Below are 20,183 nucleotides of genomic sequence, written 5' to 3'. Positions count from 1 at the left end.
GGAGCTCTAGTGGCAGACGGCTTGATGACTGTACTCTTCGTACAAGAGATTTTTCAACCAGTGTTCTCAAAAATACAGAACTTCTTGAAACATCATTTTCCACAGTCCTATGGGCCCTGCTAAGTCTATAATTAAATATCCTTTTTTGATGGAGAAGATCATGTCCAGGATAAGGCTTCATAATGTTTACTTTAACGGGAAGTCATCATCTGCCACAAAAACATATGGCACACTAGTGGACCCTGGCAAAGGACAAGATTGAGGTAAATTTAATTCTCTGGAAAAGAGTAGTTAAGATAGAGGGCTCTCTCGAAACACCAATGCATCATGCATACCTCCATTTCTGCCAATGTCCACAAACAAGAATTTATAGTTGGAATCAACAACCCCCAGCAAGATAATGCTGTCTCTACCCTTATAATTCCTATATTTTGAGCCCTCTTTTCGGGATGGTCTGAAGTGCACATGCATGCCATCTATGGTATCTATGCAATGGGGGTATTGCCACAGGGCATGAAATTGTCCTGCTACAGCTTCCCATTTACTCGACTTCGATGGGCAGTGGGTCTTCTGCTCAAGAACTGTGACGATGGCCTTCAAAGTGTCAACCACAAGTATCGACAGTATTTTTTTGCAATTCTTGTCGAATATGAGAGATCCTGGAAAGTATTCCCTGTAGCCATATATCGTAAAGTGGCAGCCAATCTTGCACAGGGAGGGATAGCCTGTCTCATATTTGTATCTTTCTTCTCTATTGAAGGGGTAATCAGATGCAGAAGTTCCTTCAGTTCTCGTCTCTGCATTCTAGTGAAATTTTTTAAGGATCCTGAGTCTTCAGGACTGTAATGTCTTCATTTTTCCTCACAGACTTGTAAAGTACAGTATTTAGCATTGTCAATACTTCACGCCTCTAATATTGATCAGTTAACTTTAATTAGCAAATTGCAGTGTTAAAAATTCACAATTGCAGAATAGGCGGAAAACTACAGAATCTATATTTTGAGTTACTGGTAGTTCGAATATATTGCGTATGTTAAAACTTAGATTTTTACATGCTGTTTTCATATAAACTCTGAAGTTATTTAGCATATTTCATTGAAAGTTTGCACGATGGCATACTTTAAAATAACACAGGCTACACTACTAAAATCTCCATTTTATTGTTTCAATAATGGGTACACTAGCACACATGGGAAATTCAGGTGATTTTGGAAGTGATTTATAAGGGGACTTTTTGTGGAGATAAATGTAATATTACTGAGTCGCGGTTGTATGTTTGTAAAAGACTTGTAGGCCTATTTCTCTTGGACCAAAAATACAATAAAATCAACTTCCCGTGCGCTAGATTATCCACAATAATTTCTAAAAATTTCTGTTACGGTTTCCTTTCTTCCTTTCTACTCCAAAATTCTTATAGACCACGTGCACAAAATTAAACTGTTGACACTGACATGAACTTTCGTAAGCATGATGATGCGTATTCGACGAACACAGGCAAATCTGCTCTTTTAGAATTTTAGGAGAAATTGTTGGCAGTGAGGAAACCATAGATTGAAGTTTTCCCTATAATTTCAACAAAATAATAGTGTAAAATATTTGCTGTAAAATGCTGAAATAGGCTAAATACAGTTCAGTCCTAATATAGGTTATACATATCTCAGTTCTTCAAACAGCACTGTTAAGACATCTTGGCCCGTATTTCTACTCAGTAACCATTTTCGGATGCACATTCTACTTTTTTTTTAACTTGATCCGTCTCCTCAGCATTCACACCCAGCAAAACAGCAAAGGCTGCTAAACGTCTTCTTCGTACAGCTTCACATACAGCTTTGATGTTTACAAACAGTCCCGTGCCAGCGTCTCCAACTCCCATCTGGGATCCAGCATGCAAGACAGCTCGCTCCTACAGTGACTGTATGTATACAGTGTGGTCATTCGAGTTGGGCACGCCCACCCTCCGCCATTAAGATTCCAAACACACTGAAGGCTCTTATGGAGCTAGAGCCGACGGCAATTAGGGAAGGCGGTAGTCTGCTAGCGTTTGCGTCGAGAGAGACAGATAGAGAGGGCAAGGCAGCATACAACATTGCCACATCGTACTTCACGTGCACGTGCAATAAATAGCGCAGGAGAGAATTTAAATTTCAAAATACAATAATGAACTTAGCCTTTGATTACTGTAAGTATGACACCAAACAAAGCCCGTTTCCTTCACTAACAATATTCTTTGCATGGTTCTCAATCCCACACCACATGCTTCTGCAGTCGTTTCTTGCACGTTGGCAACGTTGCAGCCAGTATCAAGATGGCCGGCAGCGATCTGCTCGTCAACGTTATTAAAATAATTATACACTTTAAACAATATTTTCCGCACCTGTCTGTGCAATACTGTTTATTTATCTTACGCACACACAGTAAATGTTAGTTTTACTTATCCAATGTATTGAAACACTCACACGTGAACAAACGAACTTGGGAAGTACTTGTTACAGACTGATTCCGATTGATTCTACTGTACAAGCTTGAAGACGTCACATGCCAGAAATGCTAAGGCGCATATAGCAGCTGACTGCCTTCCGAACTGCCGTCTAGTTTAATAAGAAAATTATTGTAACCTAATACTCATATATTCAGAATTATGGACACGCAACGTCTTTTTTTTTTTGGTAGGTTATTTTACGACGCTTTATCTACATCTTAGGTTATTTAGCGTCTGAATGAGAAGAAGGTGATAATGCCGGTGAAATGAGTCCAGGGTCCAGCACCGAAAGTTACCCAGCATTTGCTCATATTGGGTTGAGGGAAAACCCCGGAAAAAAACCTCAACCAGGTAACTTGCCCCGACCGGGAATCGAACCCGGGCCACCTGGTTTCGCGGCCAGAAGCGCTGACCGTTACTCCACAGGTGTGGACGCGCAACGTCTTTAAATAAGGACTGAGATAGGTATATAAAAAACAAAAATACTATGTGTCTTACCTGCTTCCTGTATGTAGTCGTAGAATAATATAGGTCGAAATTGCAAAGTAAGCTTAGGTTAACTGCTATGTGATATCAGATGTTTTATTATGTTTATTGCATTAAAACTACGTCTTGTAGGATTATATATTTCCCCAAGCTAAGATAATTGTTGAACAATAATACCATATAATCACAGTGAAACAGACCCTACATATACCCTACATAACATTTTAAAGTCATAAATCACTATTAAATACAAATGAATAACAAGGTCAGCAGAATTCATATAGTCACTGTACTCGCTCCGTGTGAACGAAAACCATCACTGTAGCCACCATGGAAGCCAGCACCATACCCGTGGTGGGTATGGTGCTGGCTTCCATGGTGCCCAGCAGCTTGCTAGCCAGCAAGGAAACACGCAAGAAAACAAGCACTGTCTGAACCGGGCTTAAGTAGACACACCTGAACAGAGTGAATCTGCGAGATTTCTGGCCAAAAGATGTTCTTGTCAGGCACAGTACCTTGTACATGGAAGAAAAAGAAACACTGGTGTACTGCTGGACAGTCAACAGCCAGCAAGGAGCTTCATCTAGGAGCGGGAAAGTAGCCGTGCTCCTATGGAACATAGAAGGACTGAACAGAGCAAGGAATATCATGCCAGTAAACATATTCAAGGACATACACTTCGCCGACCTCCAGATGACCCCGCCAGGAAGGCATTGGATTGGAATCTACAGGGCAGCAGAGGAATTGACAGACCCAAGATAACATGGAAACGAACTGTTCTCACAGAAGCAAAAACGATGGGGAAGAGATGGAGTGAGATTAAGGCGTTGGCCAGGAATAGAGTCAGATGGAGAAGCTTTCTGAGAGCCCTATGTTCCACCTAGGAATGATGGGAATATTGATTGATTGAAACATATTCAAGGAAGACATTACGATACTTACCGAAACGTTTCTCACAAAAGAAGTAGACCTCCCAGGGTATTAGAACTACCACGTGCTAGCTAACCAAGAAAATATGGGAAGACCAAGTGGCGGCATAAACTTCTCAGTCCCGAGAATAAGTTTGAATTTTATTTGTTTGACATTTTTTTTCATTTTATTAGCCAGAATACATAATTAGACACAGATAAAATGTAAAAAAAATTTTTTTGACCCCTATTCTAACATAAACTTTAGTGTATCCTGTAGGAGACATTAGGTTTAAATGATAACCGACACTTATATTGAAACACATGTTATTTTTCGTAGTAAATCTGTTATTTCTAAAGCAAAATAAAGTTAATTGAACATTAATTAACGTTAATTGTTATATATAAGAAAAACAAATTATTAATTGGTAACTTAACATGTTTATCAGTAGTCATAATCCAGTTTCTGAAATGAATACGGTACTTCATAATTCATGAAACAATTTAAAACATTGTCTGTCATCTTGAATGCAGATAAATATTTTGCAAGCAGTATACCTTATTCTGGCACAGTTGGCATTGCAGCCCGGTATTCTACACGGATTCTTGGTGGATGGTGTTGGTATCTCTGGAAGTTGCAAAATCCCTTTGGTTCTTAGATGAGCCGATGGTATTGGAATTTCCGCATTGTATCTTACTTTCTTTGGTGAAGGCTCACTGGGCTCAAATTCAGAGTTCAAGTGAAATGTGTAGAAGATAGTCTTCTAGCTCCATTCGGAAACCCATGTAGTCCAATACATCTTTCTTTGGCGTTTCCAAGGCTATTTGATGTCTCCTGCAGTCAATCCAACTACTTGCGATTGCGAAGTCGATGAAATGCATTATTATCCTAATAGTCCACTTCTTCGTTCTTGCAGCAATCCTGTAGTAACTGATCAGCCTATCTAAGAAATCAACGCCTCCCATGAAGGCATTTTAGCTATTGACAGTAGTAGGACGATTCACTATGAGTATTCCTTATCCCTCTTAGACCAATGGCGGCATTTGTCCTGAGGATTTTTCCTTCAAATGATAACGCCAAAACGACTGGTTTGTTGTCAAACCATTTTATTAGACAAATTTGCCCATCATTGCGCACTTTTTCATTGATGGAACCTCGTCCTTTAGATTTCATTTGGACATCAGATTAGAAATTTGCATTAGATGGAATGTTGACCTTCCTGAGAGTCCCTATACCCTGACAATGCCGTTAGAATCTCGTCAGTAATATACAAAAGCAGTGACTAACGACAGGAACTCGTTCTACGAAGTACGCATGCGCGGAAACGCATGTGCAGAAGTGAGTCACAAGCAGAAGATAGTAGCCACGCAGACGACGCAGTGCTGGACACAAGCTGGCCACACTACTAGCGCCCCTGCTAGCACACTAAGCACTGCACAGATCACACACAGAGTCACTTGGGCCTGTTTGACAGCATTAGTGAAGCATTACTTTAATAAATTGCCACTGACGGCATCATGTTTTTCAAACAACTCTCATTTCTAAATTGTGTATTGTGTTGTAAATTGGTAGCGCGTTCATAGTGTTAAAGTAGAAAAATAGTTTAAGTAGCTTTAATTGCATTTGTTACAAGATTTGTTAATTTTTCTGTGCGTGTCTGTGTACATTCAAAGTATACGAGGTTTATATAGTTTTTTCATTATACTTGTACATCGCTATGGTTGTGTTTCGACTGACTCTGAACACTAGTAAGAGAGATTCTTGCAGGTTTTTTTTTTTTTTTTCATTTCCTTAAAGAGAATAATAAAGCAATAAAATGGATAAACGATGTTATTTTGTATAGAGAACGTATTTTCGTATACAAATATCAAAGTTAAAATTTAGAAAATGTATGCCTATGACTCTTTCTATTGTACCTACGTACCTGATTTTATGTATTGTTTTGCAGGATAACTGGCAGAGAACTTTCAAAGTACTGCCTGGTTTGGAGTTTTCATTTAAAAAATGACATTGAAGGAAATTGTCCCCCACCCCTGTTTTTTCAGAAATTTAAGTAAATATACGGACTTTCCTCCTGTAGAATCTAACAAGACGAAACAGAAGAAAAGGTTAGTAACTCCATGCCTTGCTCTATATTTGTAGTAAAAGAAAACATTACCTAACCAAAAGTCCTGTACATTGATTAATACTATACATAGTTACCTTCTTAAATTCTCATGTCCCCCCCCCTCCAATTATAGTGTAGTCTTTTGTGAGAATTCAGCAAAGGGAGAAAATTATTCCAAATAGATACCGAATGTATAACTTGCAACTTCAGGCAGCATTGGCGACTGAAAATTATTTTCTAAAACATGAAATAGGATTGAAAATTGAAGTGGCGTCAAAAGGATTCAGTAATAAATTAATACTTTCGTGCACTGGATTGTCAAATAAGGAAGTTTTAAAATGTTAAGTTTTGTGAAACATTTGAAATATCTTACTTTATACAGTGTGTGGAATGTTTTTCAGACGACGATAAACTCTTTATGGTATTTATGAAACTGAGATAGAATCATTTTCATGAAGACTTTGCAGATTCTGTTAGATGTTGATGGAGAAATACATAGAATTTCCATCCTTTTTTTTATAAAAAATATTTTATAAAAATGTCAGTATTTCTTTTACGACTTATTTTCGAAATTGATAAACAGTGGTTAAGAAGAATTAAAATTTAACATGATATTTATTTTATTCAGTATTTTATATAGTAAAATTCAATATTAAAGCTTAAAGTTAACATTAATAGTTGACAATAATGGCTTCGTTTATAAAATGCCATGAATACCTATCGTTTAAAAATGTTATGAAAATAATAATAAACTCTGTATGGAACATGTATCTTCATATTTGCGCAGTGAATATAGTGGCAGGCCTGTACATACTTATACTCCAGGCACAACATGATAATGAGTAACCTTTCTTCTTACTGTACATCTTATGATAAATCACCTACTTTACTTACAAATGGCTTTTAAGAAAACCGCAGGTTCATTGCCATCCTCATATAAGCCCGCCATCTGTCCCTATCCTGTCCAAGACTAATCCATTCTCTATCATCATATCTCTCCTCCCTCAAATCCATTTTAATATTATTCTCCCATCTACGTCTCTGTCTCCTCAAAGGTCTTATTCCCTCCGGTCTCCCAACTAACACTCTATATGCATTTCTGGATTCGCCCATACGTGCTATACGCCCTACCCAGTTCCATGTCGAACGTCTGGATTTAATGTTCCTAATTATGTCAAATGAAGAATACAATGTACGCAGTTCTCCATTCTTCTGTAACTTCATCCATCTTAGCCCCAAATATTTTCCTAAGAACCTTATTCTCTAACACCCTTAACCTGAGTTCCTGTCTCAAAGTGAGAGTCCAAGTTTCACAACCATACAGAACAACTGGTAATATGACTGTTTCATAAATTCTAACTTTCAGATTTTTTGACAGCAGAATAGATAACAAAAGCTTCTCAACCGAATAATAACACGCATTTCCCATATTTATTCTGCGTTTAATGTTCTCCCCAGTGTCTATTTTATAATCATTGAGATATGTTACCAGTATATAGGCTACGTATTATGGTATGAATATCGTATTAACTTTTTATTTAAATTATAAAGTGACACTGCTTCAGCATAAGATTATCTTTATGTGTTTCATTTATGTTATTTCAAGTGTTGTGGAGATTTTTTCGTACCTATATAGTCAATAAAAAGTTTAACGATTTAATTTAAATAAACAAGAATACAAAGAACATAAGGGTAAATTAGATGTCTTGAAACGCAGTTCGCGCGTGTATAGTTGCATTACGATAAAGTACGTAAGCAAGATTGCAAGATCGTAGTCTTACACTGTAACATAATTGAAAGAGTTTAATAATACTGATAATAACAATGACTGCAATTCAATAGGCTTGTTAACAGAGGCGTAGCCAGGTTAAAATTGGAGCTGCCAAGTTTTGGGAACATCACATGACAAATTTGCCCATCACTTACATGCAGCATATTTAAAACAGAGTAATAATAATTATTATTAATGCTATAACATTTAAAATCAATTTATAGACTCCCCAGAAGTTGTTACAATGCAAATTCCAGTCTGTGTTGCAGAATGAATCAAGAGATGCCGACATTAAATAAATTACTTATCTAGTTAGTGGTATTGTCTGGGGAATGACAGCTTCATAACTTATTTGAAAAGCATCCGTCAATAAATTCGTAAATTTATATTATTCGTAAAGGTCACGTCACAATATTCTAAGCACTTATACAAGGACTCATCTTTGTCGTATTGAATAATTTCTTTCTCTCTGATCCTGTGCACTTCTCTTTTATGTATATCGACATTTGTTTGGTTTGAAAAGAAAGACTTATTACATAATAAAAACCTACACACATGTTGCCTGCTGTGTCGTCCACGTCGTCATGTTTTAAACAGCTGATAGGGAATCAGATGAGGCGCAGATGTAGAGCCGTTAGAGTGAACGCACAGCACTTAAAATATCCGTTGCGTGCGATTTGTACGAGGAGTGCGATACGATATAGTGAACGCTTACCTTTAGTGTACTCAAAGAGTTTGTAATATTACAAACTCTTTGAGTGTACTATACTGGCGCGCGCAATTCTGGTATGTCTGCGCATAGACTTACTAAATAACCGCTAGACCGCTCACTGGCGCTAGTGTTATGTTCCCAAATTGAACAGTCGACGAGCGGCCATTTGTTTGGTAGAGCTGAATAAGCATGGTTCTTTCGTATGCTGCTTTTAATTGCAGTAATGCACACGGATGTAACGATAAAAAAGGAAGGAATGTTATATTACACTGGATAGATAATCCTTAATCTTTACGACGATTTTTTCTCCATATTATGTTACAGAAGACAAACTATTGTACTTGCCATGTGACTCTTTATACTTCAAGTTTCCTCTGGGTAAAGATTCCCTTAACCGAAAGTGGATAGGTGCAATCCGCAGAGAGAATTTCTACCCTACATTGAATCATTCAGTGTGTTCAAATTATTTCGAAGATAGTGATTACCGTACCTTTCAAACTACGTTATTATACACTGTTATTGTCCTTCACTCACTCTATATCATTCATCTTCTTCAGACAGCTGTTGTTTCAGTGCATACATGACTAATAAAATTATTCACCGAACTTAAACATACAGAAACCGCATTAATTATAAAAAAATATATATTTTTTAATATAACTGATTGAAAGTAATTCTTGTCTTAGTTACGGATTAATGAAACAATTTCTTATGCAATTGCTGCTGCTACTGCTATTATTATTATTACTACTATTCCTGCTACTGCTGCTACTACTTTTTTGACATCATGCAGCAGTTTAACCTACAGATTGAGTTTGATAATGATAGATTTATTGATATTAGTTCACAAAACTTAATAATTTAACAAAAAGATCAATATACGAAAGTAGTTACACCTAATAAATATACAATTTCCTAAACTAATTTATTTATCGCAAATCTCAATAATTTATTGGTTCAAACTTGCACTTACGTCTGGTTACAGATTGAATTAAAAAGTGACATATTAATTCTTTTATTAACCGTGGTTATGAATGTTCACATTCAGAGTTCCTATGAAAATGATGCACGTCTGAACACAGTACCTATGTCTGACAGCCAGGGTTGTCGGGTATCCCAATTTAGGCGGAATTCTCCCAATTTCCTGGTCGAGTCCCGATTAAAGGGAGTCGGGATTGACAAAAATCCCGATTTTACAGATATTAGCCTTGAACATATTATTTTAAGCAAATTAGTCTGTATTTCCCATTATCCGATATTTTAGTTACATATTGACTCAAATGGTATCATTGTAAACATAGATATAATCCGCAGATATTTAGGAAGTCTATGAGGTAGCCCAGCTGATTGCCGTAAGGCAACTAAACTTCGAAAAATAATACTTCTTATAGTTCTACCCATTGTTGATTATTCCGTTACGGTCCCTAGTCGCTGTTCTCGCAATTAGTAAACATTGTGTATTTCAAGTGCGTATAGTGAAACTGTTGCAGTACCGGTTCCAAAATTAATTTATTAGCAAATTGTTAAAACATAGGCTATTCGCGGTCAGTAAAAGAAAAAAATTATTGTAGTGTTCACTGTACTGTGTGTCCTTCATATTTTAGTGTTTCTCACGGAGGTGAATAGGCCTATTATATTAAAAAGCACGTGAACACTATGCAGAAAACTGCTATAAATCTTATGAAAGGCTAAATTGTTGACAAGTCTAACGTCTTAGGTTAGCTTCTGATATCCCGGCTTCCCTCGCAGAAAACCTAGCAACTCTGCTGACATTAGAAACACGGTATTAAAGGTATCGCAAAGGAAGTATTGTTCCTTTAAACAAAAACATTTAGCTTTCGGATACGCAATACAACACGTATTCAAATAGCGGTTTCGAAATCCCGCGCGTTTTCTACCTAACAAATGGCGGCTTTCTGCTGCTTCAATTTGGGAACATATTTCTCAGTTCTCCGCTACGGCATGGTAGGGGCTCGTGTCTGCTTGACTAACATGTCGTATGCTTGTGACGTCACTTCCGCGCATGCGTACTTAATGGAACGCGTTCCTGTCTCTAGCATAGACTTACTAAATAACCGTGGTCTATAGTCGCTGCTTATACAAAATGATTCACGGTATTCTTGATATGTATGCATGCTCGCCCTGAAGATAAAGTGTCCCTGTCTATCGTGTTAATGTTGTATGCCTGGAATATTTAACATTAATACTCAAAACAAATATCTACAGCATTAATTTGCATATAAATGTCTACATATTGCCGGATTAATCTCTATTTAATCGTAAGTTACATAGTCTCTTCTTAAGGAATGTGTTTATAACGATAACACCATCGATTTATTAGTTTTAGTGTTTGTAGTTGGATTACGTGTTTGTGGCCCTTTGTAGCTGTTGATTGTTTTTCGCAGTTAGTTATAGTTGAATTTTAATGTTTCAGGTATGTTATGGACTTAGTTTTTTATTGTTTTTAGTTTAGTGATGTTTTTAGTTTTTTTTTATTGTTGTTTGTTTAGTGATGTTTTTATGGTGAGTGTGTGTGTTTGACTGAATTTGTTCAGCTGTGATTGGTTTCTTGTGATTAGATGTTCAGATGTTACCACGTTTTCATGGAGTATTCAGATCGATCTGAATACACTTACTGTATTGAAATCTCCATGAAAACGGGGATTCAATTCGATCAGAGTCTCAAGGTGGAGAGGAGACACCTAAAAAGTGGGATCGGATCGTATTCAGTTCGAACACAGTCTACTATATACCACGGATAAATATGAGTGGTGAGCAACTATCGAAAAATCGAAAATCGAAAAATCGAAGGAGAATTGGGAGGAAAATTTAAAAGGTACGCAAAACGCGTCCTTGCAAGGGGTTGGGGGCTGTACAAAACTAAATATGTGAGCTCCAAGCCTGTTGGCCACTAGTCTCACTCCGGGTTACGCTGCTCCCCTGAAGGAGCTCTAGAAAATTTTGAAGGGGAAGCCGAAATTGGACGTAACCTCTTAGGTACCACATACGCGAGGGGGGCTGAGATTGATCAATTGATCACTGAACGGGGCGAGGTGGAGTTGGCTGGTGTTTGCCGTTAGGATGGCAAGACGCCGTCATCTGTTGTTCGATGACAAAGCAGGTGAAGGCCGTCGGAAGAAGCGCCGTGAAATCTAAGCTGCAATTTGAGAGGTCCCTGTCCTTTCAATTTGCGACTTATTGAGTGACCTCGTATGTTTAATAGACTATTAATATTATCTGAACTAGGGCATACATAATTTATAATAAAGGTGGAGTATATATGGGGAAGGGCATATAGGTCCGTGGCCCATTTCTTATAGGGCTCATCCCGACATTTGTCTTACGCCTGAGGAAAACCACGGAATACCTTAGGCAGGATGAGTTGTCTCATATAAGAGACTAGCCAATTTGGCTATTATGTAGGAGGTCATGAGCCTTGTTGATTTGTCTCAATTTCGAGACCAGCCATTTGGCTATATGATGGCTCAATTGCGAAGAGGGGGGAGAGATGTAATTGTTAATTAGGGAGATTCATGGGGATATGGATGCAGGTCCGTGGCCCATTTCTTTTAGGGCTCATCCCGACATTTGTCTTAGCGCCTTAGGAAAACCACGGAAAAACCTTAGGCAGGATGAGGTGAGCAACTATCTATGTTTGCATATTTAGTAAGTATTGAGCTTCGCGACTGTATATACTAGACTGTGGTTCGAATGAGTTCCATGTAAACGGATATCGTATTGAATACGATCTCAGTACGGTAAGCGCGTGATCGATCGTCATTTGTTCGATGTGTGAGCTGTTTAATCAACAGCGAGGGCAATATGTATGTTGAAAAGGAGTGTTGTAAAACATAATATTTCGCGTTTTCCTAAAAGACAATATTACCGTTATTCATTAACAGCTAGAATATTAAGTTTTCATGCGCCTCATTTGGAAAACGCAACATTCTTTACGCTAATATGTCGATGACATGTTAATCAACGTAACTACTTTCGAAACTTCAGCTTCCGTACTGAGATCGTTTTCAATACGTATCGAAAATTGCATGAAAACAGGGATAGTATTCAGATCGATTTGAATACTCCAAGAAAACGTAGTAAATGTACGTCATGGCGTATTGGAGGTTGTTAATAGTGGGCATTTTATTCCATTTGCTTTTTGTGTGTGGTGATGTGCCATTGGTTGTTAGGTTGTGTAAGATGAGCTGTAGTGATTGTAAGAATTTATTTTTTGATTGTGTTAATAGAAATTACGATGATAATGTTCAGTTTTTTATTAATCATGGGGTAATTAAAGAATGTGTGACCTGTGAAGTTTCTGGCCATGGATTAACATTGAATTGGAAACATTTCAATTTTCGTTATGGTAGCCAGCATGCGGAATTTGAGGCTTTGGGAGACGTAGCGGCGATTATAGAAATCCTCCCGAAATGTAGCAGAATTTATTAAAAAAAAAAAATCAATTTGGAAGCTTAAATTTGTATAGTTTGTCTAAAACTTTCCAAATAAGTATCATTCGCTTTTCCATAACTGTAATGTTTGCTAAAAGACTGCGCTAATGTTTGTAATCACATGTAGAAAATGAAATATGACTGCTTTTCCAATTGTAGCAAAGAAATAGACTGTCGTCTGCCATTGTAAGTGCTTTTATGAGAATAAAATTAGATATGCAAATTAAAAATGTATACTGCTGTGAGATCTACAAAATATAATATCATATTAGGAGGTTCAACTAACAAAAGTATGATAAGAGTAGCTACTCCTACTTCACAGGATTCACATGGGAGAAATCTGATTAAGTTTTATATTTCCTACATAGGCCTAATAACATATTTTGTCACAGATGCAGAAATACATTGACTATATTTTTCAGAAATAGAGCCATGTGCTCATATAATATAAAAAAGAAACAATTTCATATGCACTTTGTATTCTAGAGTAAGTAGGCCTAAGTAGAGAAATACATTAGCGTATGCTTATTAGGCCTACATGTATTCCAACTTTGGGTATCGTTACATAATAATATAAGAAAATTAAACTTTTTAGCATTTTATCATAAATAAAATAATTAAAGCAACTTACATTAGGATTAATCCATAAAATAAATATTTTTTAATCAAGTAATATCAGTGTGCCCTACTTAGGCTATATTTCTCTCTACAAAATACGTCTTTATTAAGTTTGAGCATTTATGAATTTAAAAAAAAGATAAAAAATGGATATAATTTATATCTCTAGTTTTCAAACAATATAAATTATGCAAGAAACAAATAACACCGATCTATTTCTCTCATCCCATAACATATTTCTGATTGTTCCATATTTATTCAGTACCCACAACCGTAGTGGAAAGTAGCGGAATTTTGGCAGCTCCGTAGCGGATTCCGTCTTTTTAGAGTTGAACACACTGGTGCTAGCAGTTATGATAAATACGCCAAGAGAAGAGAGTAAAGTCACGAAGCTCAATACGTAGTAAATATGCATCCATAGATTGTTGCTAACTACTATGATCGCTACTAATCGCCTCATTGCAGACAATGCGGAATAGTACCTGCACAGTCTATTGTTCCTAGTACCCTCATAAATCCAAGCTTCGTGACTGTATATACTGTGATAAAGTGTTGTCAGCTCGTAGAGGAACATTTGTGGAACGGTGTAAATTAAAGTTGGAACAACTATTTAAATTAGTGACTTGTATGTTATTTATGTTACCTAATCGGCAGGATTTTATTCTTAGGGAGATAAAAGTTTCACGGGGATCCGTTTGGGATTGGTATTCTTTTGCGACGAAGGTCTTTGTGTCGGGTGGTGGTTAAGTTAAGTTAGGTTAGGATATGTTCGTGGGGCTATTGGAGCAATAGTAACAATAACAGGCATAATTAAATGATTTCACTAGCCTCAAACGAAATATTTTATATATCATATAGCGTTTTTGGTTAGGATACCTATATTTTTGGTTCATTTGTGGTTACCTAAGGCTCATGTAGAGGCTCCGGTTTAACGAGTAGAATTGAACCACCTTTAAAATGAGTGTTATGAAGAAAAAGAAATCGGTAGTTTAGTTATTATTTCCGAAAAGAAATTGTAAGTGTCTTTAAAAAACTCTTTAAAATTGGCTGATTTGAAAACGAAAAAATTAATAAATAATTGGTGGTGTAGTCGTTCTGAAGTGATACCCTTCTTTACAAAGGGACGGTAATTCTAACCAGTGGCGGCTCGTGGGTATTGAATTAAGGGGGGCTGCATACAATAATATACCAAGCTACTTACTTTATTTAAAGATTAGTTCCATGCGCCTTATCTTGTAAGTTATGTTTAAATGAGACAGGCTCATTCAGTAGATTTACTGGCATTTAAAAGAATCCTGCGGACAAAATTCCGGCACACCGGCGACGCTGATATAACCCCTGCGGTTGCGAGTGTCGTTAAATAAGCCATAATTTAATTTTTTATGTGCAGATTTGAACCTCAGAATATCTAACTGGCGATGTTGTAATTGGTTGTATAATATACATACATGATACATCAATAAATGAAAAAAATAACTGAGCCAGAAATTGAATTCAGGATATTCAAGAGTACGCACCAGGGCGCTTGCCTCATTTATTGTGATGTTAGATGTTTCAGATCCCATTACGGTTTGAAAACATTCTAGCAATGGCTCCTTCTTCTCATGAACAACATTTACTGTTCTTATTTTAAACCCATCTTGTTGCCCCAGCTGATGGAATTGTCTTTTAAACACATTAATCTAATACAGACTGTGTGGAGATCGAGAGAAGAAAGCAGGGATACTGGATAAATTAGCAAAAAATATGCGAGCCTTTATATTTTGTTTAGCGGCTCTTTCCATTATGAGATTGAACTGATGGGCACTTAATTTCACATTTCTCCTGAATTGTTAATGTACTGAACTGAATAGACTGTAAATATTGTACAGAATTAAACATTGTTGCACTTGTTATACTCACAACATTAAAGAAAATGTATTTAAAACTGCGCGCTAATAGCTGCAAAAACTGCTGCAAAATTTGCAGCTCCTGGAAACTCTGGATCCACGGCCAGAGGCAGCAGGGGGAGGGGTAAAACTAACGCGCAAAGCATCCGAAACGAGACTGGCAGCTCCAGGGGAGGAAGTGGCTTCACCCTATAGTCCTTGTCTCTGGTTTCGCTCTGGGAGCACCAGGGGAGGAAGTGACTTCACTAACGATTGCGTGCATGTCATCGAGAGCGAATTTTTTTTTTTTAAATTCGAGCCGCTAAATAGAGACTGTATAATGTATTTGACAACATAAAACGAGACAAGAGCCACAAATGTCTGGGGGTGCTGCAGCTCCGCAGCCCCTCTTCGAAAGCCGCCCCTGATTCTAACTAATGAAGGTTACGTCAAAATCATTTGCAGTAAAACAGAATATACCGGAATTTTATTTAATTTTTTACAGACGAAGGACAACAAGGCTTGCCGTGCAGCCTGAGGTTTATTATGCATACCACTGCCATTTTGTGAATAATTTTTGCGCCGAGCGGCCGCGCTCTTGTACGAATGCAGCACTAATGTTTTGCATTAGAGTCGCATGGCTGGCAAGACCTGTGGTATTAAAGGACGATCATGTTAGGGATGGGTGAGGTAATGTCTAAAGCACTGAGGAACGTCTCTAGAGTACAGGTAAGTAACTAAAACCCGTGCCGTAATTTTGCGAGAAATCAAGGTCAACTGTACAGATAAGTTTGTGAAGTATGTATGCATTGCAGGAAAATACCAGTGGCGGTTCTTCCACGGAACAGAGGGAATAGGCCGTTCCCTTCCTCCCTGCCCCCCTTAACTGAGATTGTGAGATATACTTCATTCTAATGGACAGGCCTACTTGCAGTTTTCGAAAAGCGAAAACAGCTATTGTTAGCAGGCTTATTGCAGCGAAGTGTAAACGACTCGAGCCCTTCTCGTCTGCTGTGCGTGATGATGTGAGTGGGTGTTGCAAGCAATGTTTTCTCCGAAGCATGCTCGAGTGGACACGAACTTACCCGAGTATCGCTGGAAGCTGTAAAGTTACCGCTTCCCTCGCGGAGTATTGAGAAGTGTGTAATATACTGTTTCATCAAGCTAGTTTATTTATATAGTGATAATTCGGGAAAGAACTAAGTTCGAAGAGTTTTTCGTGTGACATAATATTGTGTGTGAAATTATACAATAGTTCCCAAAAAAAATCCGTACGATTTACGCATTCGTGGCCTGAGTTAAATCTGACGAGATAATGGCAATGGAACAGGTGACTCCTGCCTGTTCCAACTTCATCGAGAGAGTGCGAGCTCCCTGATGCGAACCAAGACAGCGAGTGTTGTGTTATCGATCAGCTGAAGTGGAGAGCGTTTAGTTTGATCAATTTTGCTGAGAAAAGCGTGGTTATTTTGAATGGCAAACCTACTCCTCTCCTTACAGAACTTAAAACTAAAACAAAATCTTATACAAGACATTTTCAAAATAGTTACTGTAATTCTGTGAAACGGTTAACTGGGTGCTCGTCAAGCGGTAAATTGTAGGTTTAATTTAGGTTTATTATTTTTAGTTAACGGTGTTACATATTTAGGTCTAATAATAATAACGGTAATATAATATTATTAATTTGTTTTATTCTTTTTCTAATTAAGTTGTAAATGAAGCAAAAAAAGAATTGCTAATGTTGCTAAATCATAATACAGATTATTATTATTATTATTATTATTATTATTATTATTATTATTATTATTATTATTATTATTATTATGTGTTGTTTCTGACCTGTTCCCCATCGAGAAATAGCACCGCACGCCACTGGAAAATACTTCCCTTTTTTGTGGGTATGGAGTTGGTTCTATATGAAAAAATAACAAAAGCCTAAGCTAACCAAACCTAACTTGCCACAGATTCCTTTATGCAATGTGTATAAGCGAAGTGTGAAGGAAACTATCGCCAGTTTAGTCGGAATATATTGCATAGCCATCTTTACTGATATTCTATGTGTTTTTAGTCCCCTTTGGTTCGAGACTTGTCACGGCATGGTTACTAATGCTAGAAGAGTTTGCTAACCTGTATTCTAGAATTTAGCGGGCAGAGGTTCCCACAGTTTTTGCAGGCGCAACCCATTTAAGCGTGAGATTTTTGTTTGTGACCCGCCCTCATTGCCATACTGGTACTTTACCCTCTTAGAAAAATACAAATCCCTGTATGACCGAATAGATACAGTTTTACTCAAGAACAGTGGGCATCATCTAACTTCTAATGTGTCGGTACCTGCGACACGAGAAATCGGAATATATAAACGTATTTTCCAATTCTGTATTTTTCCGAAAAAGCTACACTAAAAGAAGCTATATGTACCTTTTTTTGCTTCATTGATTGTGTCACATGAATATAGTCATGAACAAGTGGTTTGTCGTGAAGGGACATATTTGTGCCGCGTAATTATCTTATATTATAAGATCTTATCATAGTACGCCATACTAGCCGCACAAGCTGATAGTTTGTAACAGCGAGATAATACGTTTTTCGAACAGCTCACGTTCTGCAAGTACTGTAAATGTCAATTTGTTAATTCTTTTCAGTGACGATGGATGTGATCAAGACGGAAGTCGAGGTCGACCCACTGGCCCTAGAAGCAAGTGATGACACAGATGAGGAAGAGAAGAAATGTATATTAGAGGTATATTATAAGCCATTCTATCTGATTTGTTCTTGCGAAATTTTGTCATTTAGCTACCTTTTGACAGAAGGTATACACCCATCAAATTATATTCAACACCGGTCAAGATGGGTTCCTCCAAGTTGGTGACCGGGGGGTGCAATGGTGGCTCTCATGCTCTTCTTTTCGACCATTTATCGACTTTACCATCGCCCAGCCCTTTTCGCTCTCTCGTCTTTTTCATCTCTATCTCTCTCACTGCCGACCGTCATTGTATGTGGAACGCCCACCACATCATCACAGCCATTTTCACCTTTCCATCCCCACTGTAAGTTTTGTGCCACGTCCGCCTACATGACGGGATTTGTTACGAATTCCTGGTGAGGCATATACTTCTCTCTCTTCTAGATATTTATAATATTCATACTTAGGTTAAGGTTCCTAGGCTTATAACTCCCGTCTCACCACCGGGGATCTTTCCTATCTCTGTCTTCCTGTCCCACGGGTTCGAGCGCAACTTCCGAATTGTGTAGCCCGTCAGGGCGCCCACCAACGAAGCAATAGTGGATCCTTCATATTGCCCCTATATGCAAGTTTAGGTGCCGAGCTCGGACAGAGGTCAAGTACACTCACATAGAGCCCCAATGGGGACCCGGGGCGATTTAGACGTTCCAGTGACCGACTGTGCTCGCCGAGGCCGATATATCGCTCTGACGTGTTACTGCTGACTTATGGGTGTCGCAATGTAATCAACCACAAGTCCCCTGAAGCTGGATAGTCCTGGGATTGTTCAGCATAGAGTGAGGAGCCACGGGCGGTCATTCCCGTGATAGGGGCATAAAACTGTGACACGCCTCTGGTGTAAGACTTGCCATTAGGTGTATAATGTCCAGTTTGAAGGGTAACTTGCATGAGGTGGGTTGATTGGGATCTGGCTGTGGGGGGTCCTCATAGCCGGCACACACCGCGAAGAAATTTTTAGGTGTCTTTTCTTTCGTCCCCACTCCCCCCCCGGTGGTAGGCTGACGCCGACGGTTCCATAGGGTGGGGGGGGACAGTTTAAATGTCCTCGCGCACCTCTTCACCTCCACTAGAGAAACAAAATAAGAAACAGAAGTTATGAAAAGACAATGCGCCTGGTGGTCATATAACGAACACCACAATGGACCTAGACCCTGAAAAAATTACTGTTAAAGTGCCGCCTCCAAAGTATATTAATATCACCTTGGATGGGACTAAAAAAACTGTGAAAAGCATTAGTCCATTTTACGTGAGACGCGCGCGAGATGGATTCGTTGGCAAGGTCATAAATGCAACTCGATTCCGCAAAGACAGTCTCCTTGTTGAGACTGTATCTGCAAAACAGAGTGAGATGGTGTTGAGAGCGAAATTGCTGGGTTCATACCTCATCAGAGTTGAGCGACACTCCTCGCTGAACACCACGTGAGGAGTTGTCCATACGGATTCTCTAGATGGTATGTCCAATGAAGAGATCGAATTAGAGTTGGCAGAACACTCCGTGTCCAAGGCTTACCATTTACTGCGTAAGCGGGACAGACGGACTGAATCCCTGAGCACAGTCTTTCTGACCTTTGAAACGTCTCTCTTGCCAGAATACATCTTTGTCGGGTACGAGCGTGTCCCTGTGCGTGCGTATGTGCCGAACCCAATGCGGTGTTTTAGGTGCCAACGGTTCGGACATACGCAAAACAATATCATATGTCCAAGATGCGGCAGTGCTGACTATGGGGATTCCCCATGTGGCGGCGCCGAGCACTGTGTGATCTGTTCCGGGGATCACGCTTCTAATTCGAAAAACTGCCCAAGGTATATGCTGGAGAAGACGATTCAAGAGCTTGGAGTCCGGGAAAATATTAGCTTCTTCGAGGCACGTAAGCGTATTTTAGATAAAGAAAAGAAGGCAATGGAGAAGTACTATGCGTCTGAACTGCAGAAAGCAACAGAGGGAATTGATGCCACCACACGAACGCCACCCCTTACAAACATACCTGGGAAGCGAATTGAGATCGCAACCCAGATGTATGTAGACGCTGCCACTCAGA

General features: G+C 38.5%; 1 protein-coding gene across 5 annotated transcripts in view; it reads left to right on the top strand.

Annotated features, from left to right (window-relative positions):
- LOC138693036 (gastrula zinc finger protein XlCGF26.1-like) overlaps positions 1–20,183 on the top strand; it is a 101,199-nt gene that overhangs the window by 41,570 nt on the left and 39,446 nt on the right. For 3 of the 5 annotated variants that reach the window (XM_069816568.1, XM_069816558.1, XM_069816570.1), the window contains exons 1-2: positions 10,590–10,743; positions 18,044–18,141. In XM_069816568.1, coding sequence (XP_069672669.1) covers positions 18,049–18,141 — 93 coding nt within the window. In that variant the 5' untranslated portion in view covers positions 10,590–10,743; positions 18,044–18,048. Of the gene's footprint in view, positions 1–10,589; positions 10,744–10,799; positions 10,899–18,043; positions 18,142–20,183 lie in introns of those variants that run through there. The other 2 variants (XM_069816560.1, XM_069816559.1) reach the window with 2 other exon arrangements.

This window comes from Periplaneta americana, chromosome 17 (genome assembly GCF_040183065.1).
Source record: "Periplaneta americana isolate PAMFEO1 chromosome 17, P.americana_PAMFEO1_priV1, whole genome shotgun sequence".
Taxonomy (NCBI): Eukaryota; Metazoa; Arthropoda; class Insecta; order Blattodea; family Blattidae; genus Periplaneta; species Periplaneta americana.
Note: the sequence above shows the minus strand (reverse complement) of the source record. Positions and strands in the feature narration are given on the sequence as shown.